We start from the raw sequence: 22,275 nt of genomic DNA, 5'->3' as shown, positions 1-22,275 counted from the left end.
CGTGTACGTGCACGAGAGAGCTCTGAACCACTAGAGGGCGCTTAGCAGTCCTGTGAAACCCTGCAGGCCTCTATCCCTCACAGAAACACCACAGATAATCTGCTGACTTTTAAAAGCAAACCTGACTTCAACATTCTCTGACACAAAATGGTGGCGTATAAGAGTCCAACCCAGCTGGGTTTCCACTATTATAAACGTTTAATATTATTAAACATCATAAATCTTCAACACTTTAAGCTGTGACATATTTAAAAAGAGCTCCCGTCATGTTCTTGTCAACTTCTGTCCTCATAAAGTCTCGTCAAACTGCTGCAGCGGGTCCTAATTCCTGATTGGCTGACACATTTGAAGACGTTCTGAAACACCCAATGAGCACACACCTGTGGCCACGCTGAAATATTAATGCGCCGACCGGAAATCGCCGCTTCGCCACTGCTGCGGAACTATATCACCCGGCGGAGGAGCACTAATTAACATATTTTTCATACGTATAAATGTAACACGTTGCAATTTTAATTTTCTGTAGCTGAAATATGCACTCTAGGGGTAAAAGAAGAGCAAATACTCAACTGGAACAAACTTTTATTCATTTAATTATATATTTTTAATCGAGTTTGTGTATGTTTCTCTTAAACAAGCAGCATCGGAGGTTAGCAGGCTCTTTACTTCCGCTTAATGAAAAATACAGCTTTACTTAAATTTTACAAGACAAAGAAAGGACATAGAAGTTTGGGAGTTTTGGTTGAAGTGATAAAAAGAAACCTTTGAATAGTTCACAGTGGATTTTTTCCCCAGTGTAGCATGTAAATATTTTTTATGAGGCCTGAAGGGTATTTAATTTATTAAATACACTATCCTCCCCTAACTTTAGGCCCCTGTTTGTTACATGTTGTTACATGACTCATATGTCTATGAGAGGTGCTTATTTGTAAAGTGAAAAATGGCATTCAAGGCATCTACAAGTGGAATCTGCCTGTCTGTGTCAGATATCATGGGGGTCTCATGGGAACTATTTCTTCTCAGTGTGGGATGCACAATCGTGCAGGTGTTTGCCTGTAACGAGCCGATGGATGGCGCTATTCATTTCCCTCTTTCTCTTAACCCTTTGGTGATATCGGCTCCCAATCACTGGTCTGGGAGCAGTTTCCTCGCACCGCTCAGTGAGGACACAAGGCTGAGTGAGTGAAGAGCAGATGTCAGATCAGTGGGGAGGCTTTGGGGGTTGTTAATTTATAATATTACATTCAGGTAGAAGAGCTTCTGTGTGGCTGTTTGATGAGGGGTCAGGTGGAATAACTTACTGGCGTGCTTTCAAGGAGATTATGAGGTTTTTAAAAATGATTTAGAGTAGTTGAATGGTGCTTGTAAACAAGCTGGGTGGGGGATGTGAAGTATGGATCTTTATCAACAAGAGAGAAAGAGGTGGGGGAAGGCTGGGAGCGTGATGGGGGAGGCCAAAGAATGCCACATGGTTTGAAGAGCCATTATAAAGCTGTAAGGCAGGCAGGAGATTGGGTTGAAATGTGCCAATGACCTGCCTTTAGTTGAGCTGTTGGAGGAATTAAAATCAACTCAAGGAAGTCTTTTTTTTATATATATATAGGAGCAGACATGTTCAGGAGCAGTAGATAGACAGTGGCTTTTGTGGGGAAAAAACTAGGCTCTGACACTGAACAATGCGCCTCATCCATGGATCATTTTGGGGCATGATTCTCCAGATGTGTGCCACAGGCTCCGCAGCAAACTGTCGGTGACACATTTAAAACAAATCTGCCCGCCCTCCCCTGCTCTCCTCGCGCCGCTGCAGCTTGTGTTACAGTGTCACTATAAAATATTCATCCATGGAAAATCTCTTTGATTCCAGCCGGTCACTTGGCTTCACGCGCCAGGTTAAAGTCAGCCTAAACATGTAACTCAAACTAGAGCGTCGGCAGACTCCATCCATCCAGCAGGCTCAACCTCCGCTTCTGCTCCCACATTTGCTCTGTCAGAGGGACACCGGGTGAACCGTCTGCTCTGCCTGTGCCATCCTAACTCATCCACGGAGGTTTGGGGGGAAAAAGGAGGATGTCCGCACCCTCTCCAACAGGTGAGTCACTTGTATTTTTAACTTACATTTCCTTCTTCTTCAACTTAAACTCCCATGTGAAGCACTGAATGTGGTGTTTAGTTGCAGCTGAGCTCCCCCCTGCAGAACCTGCTTTCACTGACCTGAAATGACCGGGTTGTAGCAGCATGGCAAAGTGATGGATCTCTTTTATCAAAGCCTTTCAGTGAAGTTATGATCCGCGCACATGCTCATATTGAAGATTGATGGCGCACAGAAATCAAAACTATATCTTTATAAGGAAACACAAGAAAGAAAAGACTGGAAACAAACAGTAAAATAAACCTAACTTATTATAACGCATCATAAGGAATATTAAAATCATCTTTCGTTACGAAAACGCACCGATCATTTGGTTAAAAGTTTATCCACAGGCTGCATGTATGTGATTAACAAAATGGGAAACTTTAATGGGTTAAATGAACCTCAGAAGAAGGAAATAAAGTCATACTGACCCGCCGGATCCGTGCGTAAAAATAAAACATCACAAAATGGTAAATTGAAGATGCGTAAACGGATATTTTGTTCCATTGTGCGCATTTTTTGGCGCACCGGCTGCACAGGCGCTTCTTCTCCAAACCTCCCCCCTCTGCCTCTGACGTCACCGATATTTCATTCACATATTTTCAGCCTGTTTGCTCCTGTTAGAGGACACTTTGTCGGATTGGAAAAATACTTTAAAATCACGTGGTTTACCTCAAAACTTAACTGTGGTATTTTTGTCTCGCTGGTGCCTTCTTATAACTAAAAGAAAAATCATCCTGTTAGGGTAAAGAGGTGGTTTAAAAACAGACTAGAGGCTTTTTAAAAAAGTTTGGCATTAAAAGTAGCTTTTAAAAACATCTATCACGCCTATACAAATATTAAATCTGATTTTCATTAATAATTTAAAGCTGTTTCTGTTACAAGAAGCGAGAAAATGGAGAAAACGTCCCACAAGTTTTTGGTTTGCTCCTGTGGCAAAGTGTGGAGCACATGGCACACGTGCGCTTTTGTGACACTAATTTCACTTCCTTGTATTTTTTTTTCGTTGAGTCAAAATATTCCTTAACGAAATCTAAACATATGTCACATAAATAACTTAATTTAATTGCAAAAAATATTGTTTTTATCGTCTTTTACAGAGATAGAGGCAGAAATCCCCCAAAATGTGATTTAAAAGTGAGTCAAGCCATTTAAGCATGTGCTTACAATTTAAGATGAATTAAATAATTAAGAAAATGTTAAACTTTTGCATGTGAACCCTGTCACATGCTCACACCCTCCTGTTTTTGCAAAATACCTCAGAGGAGGAGATGACCTGCTTTGCCAGTACTGTTTACACACCCTTAACAGAGGATATAAAAAAAAGAAGTGAGGGGCTGCTGGGTGTAATGCATGAAGTAAACGACAGAAAAATAACCCCTTCAGTAGAAAAAGAAAGGAGAAAAGGGGAGAGACGAACTCAGTGAACCCTTTGAACTGCATTGACAGCAGCAGGGTAAAGGCAAATTTCCTCTGGGAGCCTTCAGGGTGAGGAGTGGGGGTTGGGTGGGGTTAGCTGGGGTGATGGAGTCCAAACTCTGCTCAGAAACTCCATTCAAACAGCTCAGGAATCTGTTCGTGCTCGTGGAGGTTAAATACTCATAATTATCTGTTTTGGTCAAAATAAGCAGCTGCTTGAATCTCAGACAGATTTCAGTCTGCAGTCAATTTCCTTACTGCCTCTAAGAGTCTGTGAGCATGGCTTGTCTGGAAAGGATATTTAAATGTCATATATGTGAGATAAATTAAACAAAATAAAGCAGAACATATTTTTTAGGAGCTCCAGTTGGTGCTCAGTGCAACAAAACATCACTTACATAATTAAAGAGGGGAATTATTTCTCTTTATTTAAGGTCTTAAATCTAAAATGGTCCATATCTTCATCAAGTGTGACTGTGACTGACTGTGAAAACACCAGAGGATTTTAACATTATTATAACATTAGATATATGTGCCAAAAAGTATGATATATTGGATTTTATTCATATATTCAAACATCATGAGTAGACCAAACCAAAGGCACGCTGTCTTAACTCTGAATCTAAATCTGATTCAGATCGTCTCAGAGTTTCATATAACACATCAAGAAGGTTTGCACAAGTCTGTTCTCGTTAAAGTTACAAAAATCCTTATTTATATGATACTAAATTCATCATAAGTGGATAATATATTCTCATACAGGCAGTTTTTTTTTAAACATTCAGCTAAACACGAGAGCAAAATCTTTGCCAAAATGTCTTACCAATACCTTGACCAACAAATATGCTAGTATTGTCGGTTAGTTAGCAAAAACTTTAGGTAAGATATTTGTCATTAGTGTATCTTGAAAATAGCCCAGTTCATAGAGACATGAGTTCCCTACCTTTTTTGTAAACCTCATAAGAAAGTTTTTTGTCCTTGTGGGCAGAAAAATGTAGAGAAAAAAGTGATCTGAAGTTAAAACAAGTCAAAAAGCAGTGCCATCCTGCAGCATTAAGGCCGATAAAAGGTGCCTTAAGTATGAATTTATTGATGACTACAACTTGTTCGTGTTGGTTGTAAGATAAAATGCAAAGAAAGTAAGTTGTATTTTCATTTACAGTAAAAAAAATTGGCCAATTTACAGTTGCGTTACACTTGTGAATTCCTCAACTTTGCCGAACTTCATAAGAAAAGTCTTTCTTTTTATTTATGTAGGCCTCCCGTAGACAAATGGAGAGAAACAAATTGATCTGAAGTAAAAACAAGTTTAAAACAAGGTAATCCTGCAGCATGTGGGCCGATAAAAAGTAGCTAAAGTAAAACTTTGTCTATGACTATGACTAGTTATGAGATAAACTGCAAAGTAAAAAGGTTGATTTTTCATTTCATAGTAAGAATCGGCCAGTTTCTAGTTGTGTTTGAATGGTATTTCCTTAACTTTTTGCAGAACTTCATATGAAATGTTGTTGTTTTTGGTCAGAAGAAAAATGACAAATACATTAAAGATCGGCCTTAAGTTTGAACAAGTTTATAAACGATGTTATCCTGCAGCTCAGGGCCAATAAAAGGTGACTTAAGGATGAATTTATCAATGACTACGACTAGATTGTGTTGATTATAAGATAGACTACATGGTCAAGAAGTTGTATTTTTATTTCATGGTAAAAATTGGCCAATTTCTTATTGCGTTACAAATGTGTATTCCTCAGCAGTTGCTTTTGTTCTTGTCGGCCTACAGAAGAAAATGAAATAAAATATTGAAGTTGAAAAGTTTTAAAACAATATCATCCTGCAGCACGAGAGCCAGTAAACAGGTTGCTAAATTACGAGTTCATCTGAGACTATGACAAGTTGGTGTTGATTATGAGATAAAATGCAAAGTAAATAAATTGTATTATCATCTTAAAAACTTTTTGCAGAATTGAACATGAAAAGTCTTTCATTTTGCTCATGCAGGCCTACAGAAGGAAGTGAAATAAAAGATTGATCCGAAATTAGAACAAGTTTTAAAGCAATGTTATCCTGCAGCATGAGGGCAGATTAACAGGCAGCTAAAGTATGACTTTGTCCAACACTATGACAAATTAGTTTTGATTATAAGATAAACAACTAATGCAAAGTAAAGACGATGTATTGTCATTTTATCTTAAAAATGGGCCGATGTATAGTTGTGTTAAGAATATGAATTCCTTCACATTTTGCAAAACTTAGCATGCAAAGTTGTTGTCTTGTTTTTTTTTTTGTTCTTGTAGGCCCACAGGCAAAAAATGAAATCAAAGATTGTGCTGAAGTTTGAACAAGTTTTAAACCCATATTATCCTGCAGCATGAGGGCCATGAAAGAGGTAGCTAAAGTATGAATTTGTCTACGACTACGACTAGTTGGTGTTGATTATAAGAAACTGCAGACAAAGAAGTTTGTTGTTCATTTCATAGTAAAAAAAATTGTCCAGTTGCGTTATAAATATAAACTCCTTAACTTTTTGCAGAACATAATATGAAAAGTTTAAAAGATTGATCTAAAGTTCAAACAAGTGTAAAAACAATGTTATCCTGCAGCATGAGGGCAAATAAAAAAGTAGCTAAAGTATGATTTTGTCTATGACTATGACTGGTTTGTGTTGATTATGAGATAAACTGCCAAGTAAATAACTTTCATTTCATAGTAAAAATTGGCCAATATCTTGTTGCATTTTATAAATGGGAATTCCTTTTACTTTTTGCAGAACTTAACATGAAAAATTGTTCTTTTGTTCATGTAGGCCGACAGAAGCAAAATGAAATAGAGGGATTTAACTAAATGTTATCCCGCTGCATGAGGGCAGATTAAAGTATGACTTTGTCTAAGACTATGACAAATTGGTGTTGATTGTAAGATTAACAGCTACTGCAAAGTTTAGAAGTTGTATTTTCATTCCATCTTAAAAATTGGCAGATGTATAGCTATGTTACGAATATGAATTCCTTCACTTTTTGCAGAACTTAATATGATAAATGTCTCTTTTTAAATGTATTTTCCACAAAGAGAGAAGTGAAATGAGGATTAATGACTGTTTAAACAAGTCTGAAAACAACATTATTCTGCAGCATAAAGGCAAATAAAAAGGCAGTCAACTCAGTGGTTATTACAAAAAACAAATACCCGGTGTGAAGTCAGTGAAACAGTGGTAAAAGTTTGACTTATAGTTGGTGTGGATTATGAGGCAGTTTATGTCATCTAAAATAGCCAATTCATGGCTGTGTATGTTACACACACAGGAGGTCACTGCTTTTTTTGGCTATGAAAGGTTGCTATATTGTTTGATGTACTCCTCCACACACACACACACACACACACACACACACACACACACACACACACACACACACACACACTTTGGAAAAAGAATTGATGTGAAGTTGAAAACAATCTTTCTGTGCAGGAACATAAGAGCAAATCAAAAGGTGGCTAAAGTCAGACTTTTATTTATTTATTTAGTGTTAGTTGAAAGAAAAACACCAATTTAAGCACAGAATATAATCCCTGTCCTTTTTCATGAAAAATTGTATCTAAAAAAAAGTTGCTGTCTTTAGTCCATGTGCTCTTCTCCAAAAAAAAGAAGGAAAAGGAGGAAGGACATGTGGACAAATATAATGGAGGCCAAAGTGAAACTTCCTGTTGGTGCTGATCATAAGAAAAACAACAGGTGTAAACTAAAGAATTTGAACCCTACCTTTTTTTGAAAAACTTGAAGAACTTAAGTCCATGTGCTTTTCTCCACAAATCAAATATGGACAAAAGATCTGAAGTTAAAACAAGCTGAAAACATCTTATCCTGCAGCATAAAGACAAGACTTCTAGTCGGTGTTGATCATAAGAAAAACAACAATGTAAACCAAGAAGTTGATCCCTTGTTTTAACACAAAACTCCATTTAAAAAGTTGCTGTTTTTAGCCTATGTGCTCTTCCCTACAAATATAGAAGTGGACAAAAACTGAAAGGTTAAAGCGAGCAAAACAATCTTTTCCTGTAATGTATGGGCAAATATAAAGGTGGCTAAAGTCAGACTTTGGTGTTACTCAGAAGAAAAACAACAGTGTAAACCAGGAAGTTGATCCCCAGCTTTAATGCAGAACTTCATAAGAAAAGTTGCTGTTTTAGTTTGTGTTCTTCTCCACAAATGAAAATATGGAAAAAAGACCTTAACCTGCAGCATAAAGACAAATTTAAGGAGGCCAAAGTCTGACTTATTTAGTGCTGATTATAAGAAAAACAACAATGTAAACCAAGAAGATGATCACTAACTTTCTCATGCAAATCTTCATTTAAAAAGTTGCTGTTTTTAGTCCATGTGCTCCTCTCCACAAATAAAAAGGTGGACAAAAGAAGTTTGAAAACAAATTTTTCCTGCAGTGAATGGACAAATATAAAGGTGGCTAAAGAAAGACCTCACTTTAGTGTTAGTCATAAGAAAAACATTGTTAACCAGGAAGTTGATCACTACTATTCTCCTGCAAAAATTGCTGTTTTAGTCCATGTGCTCCTCTCCACAAATAAAAAAAGTGGTAAAAAGATCTGAAATCAAAACAAGTTAGAAAATATCCTTATCCTGCAGCATGAAGACAAATAAAAGGAGGCCTAAGTAAGAATTATAGTTGGTGTTGAGTATAAGAAAAACAATAAATGTAAACTAAAGCAGCTGATCCCTACTTATCTCATGCAAATCTTCATTTAAAAAGTTGCTGTTTTTAGTCCCTGTGCTCCTCTCCATAAATAAAAAGTGGACAAAAGATCTTAAGTTAAAGCAAGTTTGAAAACTTTTCCTGCAGTGTATGGGAAAATATAAAGGTGGGTAAAGAAAGACTTCACTTTAGCGTTAGTCATAAGAAAAACAACAATGTAAACCAGGAAGTTGATCACTTACTTCCTCATGCAAATCTTCATTTAAAAAGTTGCTGTTTTTAGTCCATTTGAACGTCTCCACAAATAAAACTATGGGAAAAAATTACCTTATCCTGCAGTATAACGACAAATAAAGGGAGGCCAAAGTGAGACTGTTAGCTGGTGCTGATTAGAAGAAAACCATGTAAAGTAAGAAGGCGAAAGTTTCTCATGCAAATCTTCATTTAAAAACTAGCTGTTTTTAGCTTATGTGCTGTCCTTCACAAAAAAGGACAACAATCTTTTCCTGCCAATAAAATATAAAGTTCTGAAAAGTGTTACAAGAAAAACAAGTGTAAACCAAGAAGATGATCACTAACTTTCTCATGCAAAACTCCACTTAAAAAAGTTGCTGTTTTTAATCCATGTAATCTTCTCCATAAATAAAAAAGTGGTAAAAATAAGTTCCAAAACAACCTTATCCTGCAGCATAAAGACAAATAAAGGAAGCCCAAAATATGACTTGTAAACTAAAGCAGTTGAACACTAACTTTTGGTGCAAAACTTAAATAAAACTGCTGTTAAATAGAAAAGACAAAACCTTTTCCTTTGCTGTAAAGATAAATAAAGGGAGGCCAAATTGAGACTTTTAGTAGGTGCAGATTATAAGAAAAACAACCACATAAACTAAAGAAGAAAAGTTGCTGTTTTTAGTCCATGTGCTTTTCTTTACAAATAAAAAAGGGAAAAGATCTGAAGTTTAAAAAGTGTAAAAAAACAATCTTATCCTGCAGCTTAAAGGTGAATAAAAGGAGGCAAAAGTAAGATTTCTAGTTGTAGCAGTAGCTAATGCAACAAATGTGAAGAGAAGAAGTGATGTGTTCAGTAAAACAAAGTTAAAAGGAAGTTTTCACTGTCCTCACACATCTATCATCAGCCTGAGACGCCCCGCCTTCATTTCACACTAAGGAGACTTCTCTCAGCCACATGAAGGTGTTCACATTGAATTAAGGTGTCTTTAAATCTCCACTAATCTCTGTTTTGGTATTTCAGTCGCTTCCTTTGCCAAACAGACACACCCAAGCCACCCATATCTAAATTATTCCTCGTCATTAGCCTGCACACATGTCAGCGAGCCGCACTACGGGGATTTCCACTGACTTGTCCTAATCAGAAAGGTCCTGTCAGGATATGAGTGAGTGGATAACATCTGACACTGGCATCCAACCCTGTGACCCAAACAGTAATTCTATGGCCACTGCGGAGGCCTCCTCTACAAGCATCTTCAAAAACAGGGCCTTTGCGCGGGGGCTGGGATGGATGGATTGGGGGTAGGGGGAAAAGCTCGTGAATTCCGGAGGGTGGGCTCTTTAGCCCCGGTGGGTGGAGATGGGGCTTGTTGTTGTTTCATTCCTCCAACGTGTTTTTCCTCTGCGCTCATACCCGGGAATAACCCCTGGAGAAACGTCCCACCAGGGTAGATGTGAGATAAGAGGGGAAGTTTCTCAATGGACGTAGTATTTTTCAGGCGTGTTGTTATCGATCTGCTGTGTGGCCTTGAGTAACCGCAGCTCATGGGTGGAGACACTCTGCTCTGGAGTGTGTGTCACATGATGGTGGACAGAGAGTGGAATTTGAATATGCAGAGAGGAACTTTTTCCAACACTTCACACACTTTGTTGTTGGTGTTTTTCAATATAAAGACATCCAACCAACAATTATTTCCACTGTAGATTAATTTGTTGATTATTTTCTTGATTAATTGATTCGATTTTAGTCTTTAAAACATTATAAAATGGTGGAAAAGTGTTTACCAAAGTCCAAAATGACGTCCTCAAATGTCCTAATTTGTCCACAACCCCAAGAAATTCAGTTAACTGTCATAAAGCAGAAAAGAAACAAGGAAATTTTCACATTTAAAATGCTGGAATCTGAGAATTTTTACAGTCTTTTCAAGAAAAATGACTCAAACTGAAATAAGCAACAATATGTAAAGGGACATAAGTTCTTCATATGAAAATAAAAGGTTAGAAGAAGAATGAAGCCAAAGTGATTAACTGTGTAAGAAACTTTATAGACACTGGCAGCTTTTTTGCTTTATTCGAGACACTTGGAGATTGCAAAATTTTACCTAAAGTAACCTCACAGCAAGAAAAAGCTCTCTTTTTCCGCAGCCTATCTTTATTCTTTTGTAATGCAGACAAGAAACAAGCCCAAGGCTGCCTTCCTCACATATATCCACCATTTAATCATCACTTTAAGTGTCTCTGCAAAGCGTTCACTGCCCGAGCATTGATTCTCTACTGACAACTGAACATCATGGGAACTGAACACATCAGTTTTCAGGTTTGTTTTTCTGGGTTTTCCAGTCACATTCCAAAGCTGTGAGTTCAGCTCTCCTCTGGTGCCCACTATGATGCTGGGAGGTAACTGGTCGTATGTTAGAGGAACATGAGCTCAAAAACAACATGGCCATGCATGGAGAGGAGAGAGAATGAGCAGTGTGTTTTTTGTTGTGATAAGTTATTTTGGTCACAGGTAGAAGGGAACTTGTGTTTGTCAGTGTGGTTGGTATTACTGTAGCAAAGATGTGAGGTTATATAACTGAAGTGTAAGTCAGGAGTCTTGATAGGTTTGGATCTATGTGGTAGTCTGAGGTTAGTGGTGGAGTGTGCTTTGTGTTTTATTGGTATCGTGAGTTAACCTTATTTTCCAAATCAAGGGCGTAGGTTTTGTTCCATATTTGTGTGTGTTTGTGTGTTGTGGGTTCTCCACCAGAAAACATTCAGCGTCAAACACTCTTGGATTTCCTGGATGTGTGCCTTTTCTGCACCTATTTTGGATATAAAAGTCTTGTCAAAATAAAAGTCCTCTGATACTTTAATGTTTTATAGGGGGCAACAGATGCACAAGTTCTAATTATTGAGGGATATGTGTCCCCCCTGTGTTTTAATTTGGTAAAAGACATGTCTTGGATGAACAAAAGTGTGCTTTAGAAAGGGAAGTTGGTGTTTTAGTCCATGTGCTGTTCTCTTAGGCTGCAAATGGTATGTTAAGTGTCTCATCAGGGCTGTGGGCTGGGCAACGAAATAATTAACTAACTTTTAAATCTTGTTTTTAAACTCTTGATATTCTAGATTCTGGTTGACTATTGGTCACCAATTTCCGTTGTAAATAAAAGTCCTCTGATACTTAATGTTTTGTTGGGGGCAACAAATGCACATGTTCTAAATATTGAGGGGTGTGTGACCCCTGTATTCCCCCTGAAGTCTATACCTATGTCCCAGTTATGCATTTTTATTATGGTAAAAGACATGTTTGAGGTGGATGACAAAATTGTGCTTTAGAAAGAGAAGTTGATCACTAACTTTGTTTGGTGGAAGTCCATAAGGAAAGTTGGTGTTTTAGTCCATGTGTTATTCTCTGACAAATGTCTCTGCAATGCTGTTTTTGGTGTCTTATAAGAGCGGTGGGCTGGGCAACTAAATAACTAACATGCAAGTCTATATACATATTTTTAAGTCTTTGTTTTAGCACTTAGTATCTTTGATTCTGGATAACTATTCAGCACCAATTTGTGCCTTTTCTGCATCGAATTCTGTTGTAAATAAAAGTCCTTTTATACTTTATGTTTAATAGGGGCAACAAATACACATGTGCTAAATACTGAGGGGGATGTGTCCCCTGTGTCACCCCGAAATCTACCCGTATGTCCCAGTTATGTAGTTTTATTTTGGTAAAAGACATGTAGAAAGGGAAGTTGATCACTAACTTATTTTTTGTAGAACTCTACGAGAAAATTTGGTGTTTTAGTCCATGTGCTGTTCTTCTACAAATCTTCAAATCTCACCTCTGCGGTGCTGTTTTTGGTGTCTTATAAGAGCGGTGGGCTGGGCAACTAAATAACTAACATGCAAGTCAGTACATATTTTTAAAAATCTCTTCATATGTTGGTTGTGTAAAAATAGGTGCAAGGTGCACCAATGTATGTCTTTTCTACATCCATTTTTGATGTAAATATAGTCATTTTACTTCAGTGTTTAATAGGGGAAACAAATGCACATGTTCTAAATATTGAGGGGAATGTGTCCCCTGTGTCCCCCCCGAAATCTACACCCATGTCCCAGTTATGTAGTTTTATTTTGGTAAAAGACATGTCTGAGATTGTTCTTTAGAAAGGGAAGTTGATCACTAACTTTTTTGTAGAACTTTGTAAGAAAAGTTGTTGTTTTGGTCCATGTGCTGTTCTTTTACAAATCTCACCTCTGCAGTGCTATTTTGGTGTCCTATAAGTGCAACTAAATAACTAACATGCAAGTATACAAATTTTTAAAAACGTTTCACATGTTGGTTGTGTCAAAAAAGTTCAAGGTTGGGTGCCTTTTCTGCATCGATTTCTGATGTAAATGTCTTTTCAGAATACAAGTCCTGGTTCTTTTATGTTTTATTGGGGCAACAAATGTTCTAAATGCTGAGCACCCACAGCTTATATGTGGAGATGTTTGTCCCATGATGGTGGACACAGAGTATGTTCTGATTATGCAGAGAGGAGCTGATTTTATCCAAGTTTAACTTTGTTGGAATAGACTTCACACATTAACTAACATTTATTGTCACTGTCTGTTAATGTGTTGATTATTTTCTTGATTCATCAGTTAGTTGTTTAATCTATAAAACATTACAAAATGGTGAAAAATGTCGATCAGTGTTTACCAGAGTCAAAGATGGCGTCCTCAAATGTCTTGTTTTGTCCACAATCCAAAGATATTCAGTTTACCAGAAAATATTCACACTTAAAAATGCTGTAATCAAAAATTAAGGGGTGTGTGTCCCCTGTGTCCCCCCATAATCTACACCTACGTCCCAGTTATGTAGTTTTATTTTGGTAAAAGACATGTCTGAGATGGATGACAGAATTATGCTTCAGAAAGGGAAGTTGATCACTAACTTTTTTTTGTCAAAAAGTTGTTTTAGTCCATGTGTTGTTTACTAATGTCTATGCAATGCTATTTTTAGTGCCTTATAAGGACAACAAAATAACTGAAATGCAAATCAATATACATATTTTTAAATCTTTTTTTAACACCTAATATCCTGGATTGTCTTCTGTCTTTGTGTAAAAGACAGAAGTTGATCACTAACTTTTTTCTACAACATAATGAGAAAGGTTGGCGTTTTAGTTCATGTTCTGTTCTCTTACAAATCTACAAATGTTTCCATTGCAATGCTATTTTTGCTGTCTTATAAGAGCTGTGGGCGGGGCAGCTGAATAACTAACACGCAAGTCAGCATAAAATTTTTTAAATCTTTTAAATTCTTTTAAACTATTCTGCACCAATGTGTACCTTTCCTGCATCAGTTTCTTATGTTAATAAAAGTCCTTCGATTCTTAATGTTTTACTGGTGGTGACAAATGCACATGTTCTAAATATTGAGGGGGGTGTGTCCCCTGTATCCCCCCGAAATCTACACCCATGTCCCAGTTATGTAGTTTTATTTTGGTAAAAGACATGTCTGAGATTGTTCTTTAGAAAGGGAAGTTGATCACTAACATTTTTTTTGTAGAACTTCAGAAAAGTTGGTGTTTTAGTCCATGTGCTGTTCTTTTACAAATCTACATATCTTACCTCTGCTATGCTATTTTTGATGTCCCATAATGGCTGCAGATTGGGCAACTAAATAATTAACATTTAAGTTAATATGCATATTTTTTAAAAAATCTTTTCATATGTTGGTTATGTAAAAAAGAAAGGCGCTCAGTGCACCATTTTGTGCCTTTTCTGCATCGATTTCTGATGTAGATGTCTTGTCAAAATAAAAGTCCTCTGTTACTTTGTTTAATAGTGGCAACAAATGTTCTAAATACTGAGGGGGATGTGTCCCTTGTCGCCCCCCCCCCCGAAATCTACACCCATGTCCCAGTTATGTAGTTTTATTTTGGTAAACGACATGTCTGAGATTGTTCTTTAGAAAGGGAAGTTGATCACTAACTTTTTTGTAGAACTCTGTAAGAAAAGTTGGTGTTTTAATCCATGTGCTGTTCTCTCACAAATCTACAAATCTGACTTCTGCAGTGCTGTTTTTTGTGTCTTATAAGAGCTTCGGGCTGGGTAACTAAATAAGTAACACGTTAGTCAGTATGTATATTTTTTGAAAATCTTTTCATATGTTGGTTGTGGAAAAAAAAAGGTGCAAGTTGCACCAATGTGTTTCTGCATCAATTTGCGAGTCCTCTGATTCTTGATGTTTTATTGGGGGCAACAAATGTACATGTTCTAAATACTGAGGGGGATGTGCCCCCTGTGTCCCCCCATAATCTACACCCATGTCCCAGTTATGTAGTTTGTTATAGCTTGGTAAAAGACATGTCTGAAATGGATGACAGAATTGTTCTTTAGAAAGGGAAGTTGATCACTAACTTTTTTGTAGAACTTTGTAAGAAAAGTTGGTGTTTTAGTCCATGTGCAGTTCTCTTATAAATGTCTCTGCAATGCTGTTTTTGGTATCTTAAAAGGGCTGTGGGCTGGGCAACTAAATAACTAACATGCAAGTCTATATACATATTTTTAAATCTTTTAAATTCTTTTAAACTACTTTACACCAATTTGTGCCTTTTCTGCATCAATTTCTGATATAAATAAAAGACCTTTGATACTTAATGTTTGATTGGAGGCAACAAATGCACATGTTCTAAATATTGAGGGGTGTGTCCCCTGTGTCCCCCCCGAAATCTACACCCCTGTCCCAGTTATGTAGTTTTAATTTGGTAAAAGACATGTCTGAGATTGTTCTTTAGAAAGGGAAGTTGATCACTAACTTTTTTGTAGAACTTTGTAAGAAAAGTTGCTGTTTTAGTCCATGTGCTGTTCTCTTACAGATCTACAAATCTTACCTCTGCAGTGTTGTTTTGGTGTCTTACAAGGGCAACTAATTAACTAACTAACATGCCAATCAATATACATATTTCTTAAATATCTTCTCACATGTTGGTTCCAGTCCTATAACTCACAAAATACAAAAGACATCACACATGCATGTTTTTGCATGATAATGGGGGAATCTTTGCTGTTATAGTTGCTAATATCATGCTCTGTTCCTCCTGTCTCCCCCTCATGTTGTCTTTAGTCCTGCTGCTGTGACCACCCAATTACCCCCTCAGGAATCATTCAGATTTAATTGAATCCTATCTAATCTAATCTCAGAGTGTAATAGCTTTATGTAGCTCCACAAACCCCTTATGATACAGCCTTATCACCACCACAACACCACACAGCACACACAGCAGCAATCCAGGCTGTTATTAACATATATTATATTTTTATCACGATCCCATAACTAGGGTGCATCCTGCTCGTGGTCGCGAGTCCGATTCCCCCTCTACCCCTCTTCCACTGGAATGGCAGGGCAGAAATTAGTAGCCAGAAAGCATGTAATTGACAAAGTCACGTGTTCTCACTACGGGCACGGGCACAGCCAGCTCGCGAGCGAATGAGAGCTCAGGAGCGAGAGAGAGAGAGAGAGAGAGAGAGCGAGGGAGCGAGAGAGAAGGAGGCAGCGAGAGAGAGAGAGAGAGAGGAAGAGGGAGAGCAGTGCAGAGGTGGCGGCGGTGGTAGTGTGTGTGTGTGTGTGTGAGAGTGAGGAAGGGAATTGAAGGGAAGAAAGAGAGACATGACAAAAATATCAAAAGGCAGAAAGCACGCCGTACCATGCGAGCTAAATTGGTGACCGATGGGATCGAGGATGTCGGATTAATGGTGACTACCGCAGCCCGTTTTCGCAGAGGAAGCTTCTCTATTGCAACTTGGGCGCAGAGGGTCCGCGGGGAAACATGGCCGAAGGTTATTCTGCAATTATTTTGTCTTATTTTCTGCCCTCTTTTTTTTTGGTTTTTAGTTTCTCCCGGTGTGCTCGCGCGAGGACGGGAGGGGGGAGGCGGCGGCGGGGGCAAGGTGCAACGTGATTGTTGTTCCAAACCCTTACAAAAAAAAAAAAAAAAAAAAAAAAACCCGACCTGAACCGCCCCTGCCGAGCCGAGCACCGTCTCTCACCATGTTGCGCTGCATTAACGCACAGCCTGTGCATTGTTCCAGCCTATGTGCTCCTCTGCTTCTCCTAAAGCTCGAGGAACCATGTGTACACCTGCCTGTTTTTTTTTTTGTGTGTGTATGTGTGTGTGGATCCCGTAGCATGCAACTCCACACACTGCTGTGGATGCACGAGACAAAAAAAAAAATCCACAAGTTGCACGAGTCCGAGCCGATCATGTGTCAGGCACTCACAAACAACTTTCCTTTTTTTTGTTTGAGGGAATGTTTGACGCACCACGCGCCCCTCCTGATGTCGAAAAAATACAAGTGTAGGAAATTTCTACCGGCCCTGAACTTCACATACAAGTGGAGGGGATTCCCCCACGCTTCTTGAAGAAGTTTTTTTTCCATGCAACCCCCCCCCCCTGAAATTAAACTTATATAAACCTTTTACGCACGCCATGCTTTTACTGTATCCTCCCCCCATCATTGTGTGAAGTAAGTTTTCTGCCTCTGTGTGTGTGTTTTGCAGGAGGGCCGGGTAAAGGTGGCGGAGAAGACCCCGCCAAGTCCACCGAGCAGGAGGACCGGACTCGACCTCAGATCCTGTCGGGATCGGGCTTCTGCAAATGGTTCAACGTCCGGATGGGCTTTGGATTTATCTCAATGACCAGCAGCGATGGGAGCCCCGTCGACCCCCCTCTGGATGTTTTCGTCCACCAAGTAAGTCCAAAAAAAACCCACCCCACCTCAATGAAAACATCTGCAGCGTGTGGATGTGATTCCTCCTCCTGCTCTTTTTACTTTTATTTCCTTCCAACATTTCCACTGTCACCTCAAACCCCATCTTGCTCCCTGCACCCTCCCTCTTTTATTTCTCCTCCCAGCACCCTTGTATCATCCGGATGTTTTGCATTGCCCAACACGTTACTGTGTAATCACACGTTGTCCACGGGCTTGGAAAGGAAGGAAAAAAAAAACACGTTTAAGTTTCCTCTTTAGGAGCCACATGCGTCCTAGGCTGTCCCCTCCCTCGCTTCCCTCTGCACTGTAAAGGGAAGGGGAGAAATGTCGTGTGGCTGTGACACGGTTAGTTTCACACTTGGCTCTAATGGACAGCAGAAGCTGGCTTGATATGAGGCCAGCTAACATGTCGGAAAGCATGTTCTTTAACAGAGGAGAAAAGAAAGTGTGCACTCTCCTGCAGCTCTGGAAGCTTCCTCTGCTGCTGCTGCTGCTGCTGTTGTGTTCTGGATGGATCTGCAACACTCCCCCTTTTTCTTTTTACGCACTGTTTTGCACCGCATGTTGATTTATTGTGCATGGAGTTCATTTCTGAGGCTTTGTTTTCGACTTATTCTGCAGCCACACAAAGAGCCTCCAAGCTGCCTCCACGTTTTTTAATCGCCCTTCTTTCTGTTTTGTTTTTACGGTCCCTGTAAAGTGGCTTTTAAAATAGTGGAGAGGGAACGAGAGAGGATGAGGAAAGGCATTTTCACCATTTTCATTTGACACCCTCCCCTTGAGGTGTCTTTATTGTGGGCTCACGGGATGTTGTGCTGAACTGGTGGGAAGAAGGAGGGGGAGCATATCAGGGGTCAGATGTCAGCAGGGATGTAGTGGTGGATAAAAAAGGGTCCTCTGATCACTATGAGGGAAAGTAGGAGGATTAGGAAATGTAAATTATAGTGTCATGAAGGCATTGTTTTATTTCCTCATCTGCCTTTTCTTATGGAAGTGGAATAACTTTCATTTTTAGGATTTTTTTTTGAAAAGTTGCTGGACTAAAATAGAAAGTGGGGCCTCTTCAGTTTGGCAAAAAAAAGATGTAGTTAACCTATTTGTTGTGCCTCAGCTGTACACCAGAAATGAGGTCTTTAATACTGCTATATTTAACTTTCCTCCATGTTGCATTCACTTCCCTTTTTATTTTGCTATTTTTATATGTTTTATTTTTTAATCAATGACACATTATTGTCCTTGACCTGTCGTTTACAGCTTCTGATCATTATAAAAGCGCCATTTTTCCATGTAAAGTTATTTATTTAATTATATATAATGACAATCAAGGCCATAGCGTTCATTTTAAAAAATTTTTTTACACTTTTATTTAAGCAGATAAATTGTGCTCGAGAGTGACCTGGCAAAGAGGGCAAGTTACAGCAAGGCAAACAGACATATACAACCGTCATATGCAACAAATAAATAAAAATGACAGCATTCAGTTAACATGAAACACATGAAACAGAGGATTTAGGATCCTCTGCTTGAAATTTTTAGGCATTAAATATAATAATTTGCTTAATTTTGATGGATTTTTATGCACTAATTGTGTTTTCTGCTTCAATTTATGCAGCAAATGTTTTAATTTTGTCACTAAAAGGTGACACAGATGCACATTTTTTAAATAAGGAGCGCTACACCCTGAAATCTACACCTATGCTGCCAGTACAAATCAATTTAGATTTGAAATAATTTGAATTTTCAAGTGAAGTTGTCGCTTTAAAAAAATCCCATTTTTAGTGAATCGTGTCACACAATACATCGACCTCTGCTTCATCTGTGTGGGCCTATGTCAAAAAATGCACTTTAACAGCCTTTGTGTATGTGTGTGTATCCATTTTTTATATATGAATGCACCGCTGTGCGTATATGAAAAGACGTAGAGGCTGAGGAAAGTGCATATTGCAGCGTTGCGTTATCAGTTTTTTTCCCCTGATTGATTCTTTCATATTGTGGCTCCATCGACTCAAACGCACTGCATTTACCTACATACTCCAGGCTCCTGATTTCCCTGCTGGCCGGAGACTTTTTAGAAGTGGATCAGGCCAGTGAGAGATGGAAGGTGTAGCAGAAGTCAAATAAACGCTGTCTGTCTCAGCAGTTTGTTACCTATAGGACAGCACTGGTGCCATATAGGTGTCTGCGGGATTACTCTCCAACTAGTGAGGTGGTAATAAAGGTGTAGATATTAAATTGGCTGCAGCTATTAACTGTTTCTGCTCAGGGTGATGGCTTTCTGTAATTGCGTGCGTACATGATGGGGAGAAAAAAAATGCAAATTGTTCCACTAAATCCCTTTTTTATATGAATTAGCTCGCATACAATGAATCATATGTTTACACTAGTGCGTTTCCCTCCAATGTTTCCAGCTACATGTTTACCATAATACAGCTGTCATTACACACAAAGAGCAGACAATATACATTCATAAGCACATTGTCATACTGGATGCAAAACACCCCATTCCTTTGCAAGTATTTGCATATACACACTCATTAAGTCAGTCACTCATTCTCTCTCTTGACTGTTTTGCCTCTCTGTTTCTCTGCTGTCAGCCTGGAGACATTTGGACATATTGATGCCGTCTCTCAGTGTTTGGGAAGTGTCCATTGAATTAAAAATGCTGCAGGTTGTCTTTTAGGTTGGTAATAAGCACGGGGAGTGTTTCTCTGAAATGTGTGACACGCGTAAAGAGCAGAGCTTTATTGTACACGCTGTTGAAAGCGAGAGTTTGCTTGACACAGAGGTCAGGCGGTGTATTCTGCATTTATGATACAAGGTTAATTGTCTCATACTGTAAAAAGAATAGTGGATGTGTTGCAGGTTTATTCCTGCACACTTCCCCTATATGTAAAGGCTGAGGTAAGAACGATGGGGAGGGGAAGAGGGAGCATGAGGACAGGAGAAAGAGGGGGAGAGAGCGAGAGGANAGAGGGGGGGGGGGGGGGGGGTGGTGGTGAGGGGGGGGAGGGGTGGGGGGGTGGGGGGCGCTAGTGGTAGTCGAGGAGGAAAACATGAGCGAGAGGTTGGAAAAAGACGAGTGAGTGAAAGAGCAGGAGGTAAGGGAGAGGGGAGGGTGAGAGTGTGTGTGTGTGAGTCAGCGAGAGGGTCCCCGCCCGACCACGAGTTCTCTTCCTGGGAGGCCTCTTCATCAGGGCTCCTATCTGATCACTTCCTTTTAGAAGGTGTGTGTGAGAGCGAGTAATTAAGCTTCTTCACCCGTTTTTTTTTTTTTACCTCTCCGCTTGGCGATTCGGCACACAAAGCCGTTTCATTATCTCTGTTTGTCAACCCCTTCTCTACCTGGACTGAGTGTTTTTCTGTGTGGAAGTGTGTGTGGTGTGTGTGTGTGTGTGTGTGTGTGTGTGTGTGTGAGTGTGTGTGTGCGAGTTCCTGCTGGGACACGGGGGGTGCTCTCTCCTCGGGCATTCTTTTAAAAAGAGGAATTTCTTTAAAGACAAAAAGGCAGGAGGGTTGGGTGGGGTGAGGGGGTGTGTGTGGCGGTGAGGTGGGAGGCTGCTTGCCCTTTGTCGGTAATCAGTTTGAAATGTTGAACAGTTTGCTGCTGCCGCTGCCGCTATTCTCCTGAAACCTCCAGAGTGTGTGTTCAATTTATGGAGCCCCCGCGAGTGTGTGTGTGGCTCTTACTTTCTGCTCTTAACCACCAGGTTGTTGATGTCTACATGTGAACCGTTGTAGGATGTTTGAGGTTTTTCCGAGTGTGTGTGTGTGTGTGTGTGTGTGTGCGTGCGTGCGTGCGTGCGTGCGTGAGAGAGAGTGTGTGTGTTTTGTGTAGCGAGGTTAAAGTGGGCCCCTAGTGAGATTAACCTCTGGTCCGTGTCACCGTTTGGCATGCAGGCCCCACCCATCTCTGCCTCCAGATAGCCAGTATCAGGCTTTGTCTCTCCTGCAGCCACACTATCCCACCCCCCACCACCACCCACACCACCACCACCACCCCCACACAACCTCCTCCTCCTCCTCCTCCTCCTCCTCCACCAACCCACCCTTCTCTTCTGCACATCAAAAAACGCAAAAGAAGAAGAAAGACTAGTCATGTGACTTCCTTTTGAGGAGCTGGCCACATACAGCGGAGATGATTGGTAATTGGAAAGGTGGCGGAGTAGAAAGCAGAGCAGGGCTAAAAACAAGTCGCAGTTCACCTGGAACACAAAGAGAGCGCCTGCAGAGTGTTGGCTGTGTTTGCACCCTCGCGCATTTATTTATTTCATTTGATTTAAAGCATCTGAGCAGGCTGAAACATTTAACAATTAAAATAAGGAAAAAGCCAAGGCAAACAGTGAAGTAGTTTTTTGAAAGAGGCTGTTTTTCCTTCACTTTTAAGTTCACGATTTTATTTGAAGAACAAATCATCACATTTAAGATGAAGAAAAGGAACATTTTTGCTTCAAAAATATGCAAAACAATTAATTAATTACCGAAATAGGCGCAGATTAGTTTCCTATCAGTCGATTAACAAACTAATCATTTCAAAAATATAAAGAAAAAACATTTTAAAAGAATATTTAGAGTTAAGATTTGGGTGTTTGAAGCTGAAATCACCCACAGCCAATTTCTATTCATAAAGGTGTGGAAAAAAAGATTAAAAAAATAACTTTTCTCAAATAAAAAACACGCTTGTCACAAAGCATAAGACTCAGACGATGAGAGATAATGTGTAAAAATGAGAACACTTAGTCGTGCTTTGATCATATTAATCTCTTCATATCAACACCATAAGAAAGCTAATCAGCTAATAAGCATCATCCCACTTCAGACATGCGTCATGCTAACGCCTGCAGGTTGGATTCAGTGCCAAAGTACACACAAGAAAGAAAAACAGCTGCTGGTTTCTGTCTTGCGAGTGTAGTGTGCTGCAACAAAATCAATTAAATAATGATTTTGATTTAGAGCATGTGCAGCAATAATGTTGCTCGTACAGCTTAAACTAGGGACTGCTGATGAAAGCTAAGCTTTCAGCTAACTTGGGTGCATTAGGGTTGCAGTGGTAAC

At 39.3% G+C, this 22,275-nt stretch overlaps 1 protein-coding gene across 2 annotated transcripts in view; it reads left to right on the top strand.

The window, feature by feature from the left end:
- Positions 1 to 1,164: 1,164 nt before the first annotated feature.
- Positions 1,165 to 22,275, top strand: part of lin28b (lin-28 homolog B (C. elegans)) — a 40,243-nt gene continuing 19,132 nt past the window's right edge. The window contains exons 1-2 of one of the 2 annotated variants that reach the window (XM_050057750.1): positions 1,165 to 2,089; positions 17,012 to 17,202. In XM_050057750.1, the coding sequence (XP_049913707.1) occupies positions 2,068 to 2,089; positions 17,012 to 17,202 (213 nt within the window). In that variant the 5' untranslated portion in view covers positions 1,165 to 2,067. Of the gene's footprint in view, positions 2,090 to 15,988; positions 16,291 to 17,011; positions 17,203 to 22,275 lie in introns of those variants that run through there. The other variant, XM_050057751.1, reaches the window with a different exon arrangement.

The sequence above is a fragment of the Epinephelus moara genome, chromosome 12, assembly GCF_006386435.1.
Source record: "Epinephelus moara isolate mb chromosome 12, YSFRI_EMoa_1.0, whole genome shotgun sequence".
Lineage (NCBI taxonomy): Eukaryota > Metazoa > Chordata > Actinopteri > Perciformes > Serranidae > Epinephelus > Epinephelus moara.
This window is presented reverse-complemented; position numbering and strand designations above follow the sequence as displayed.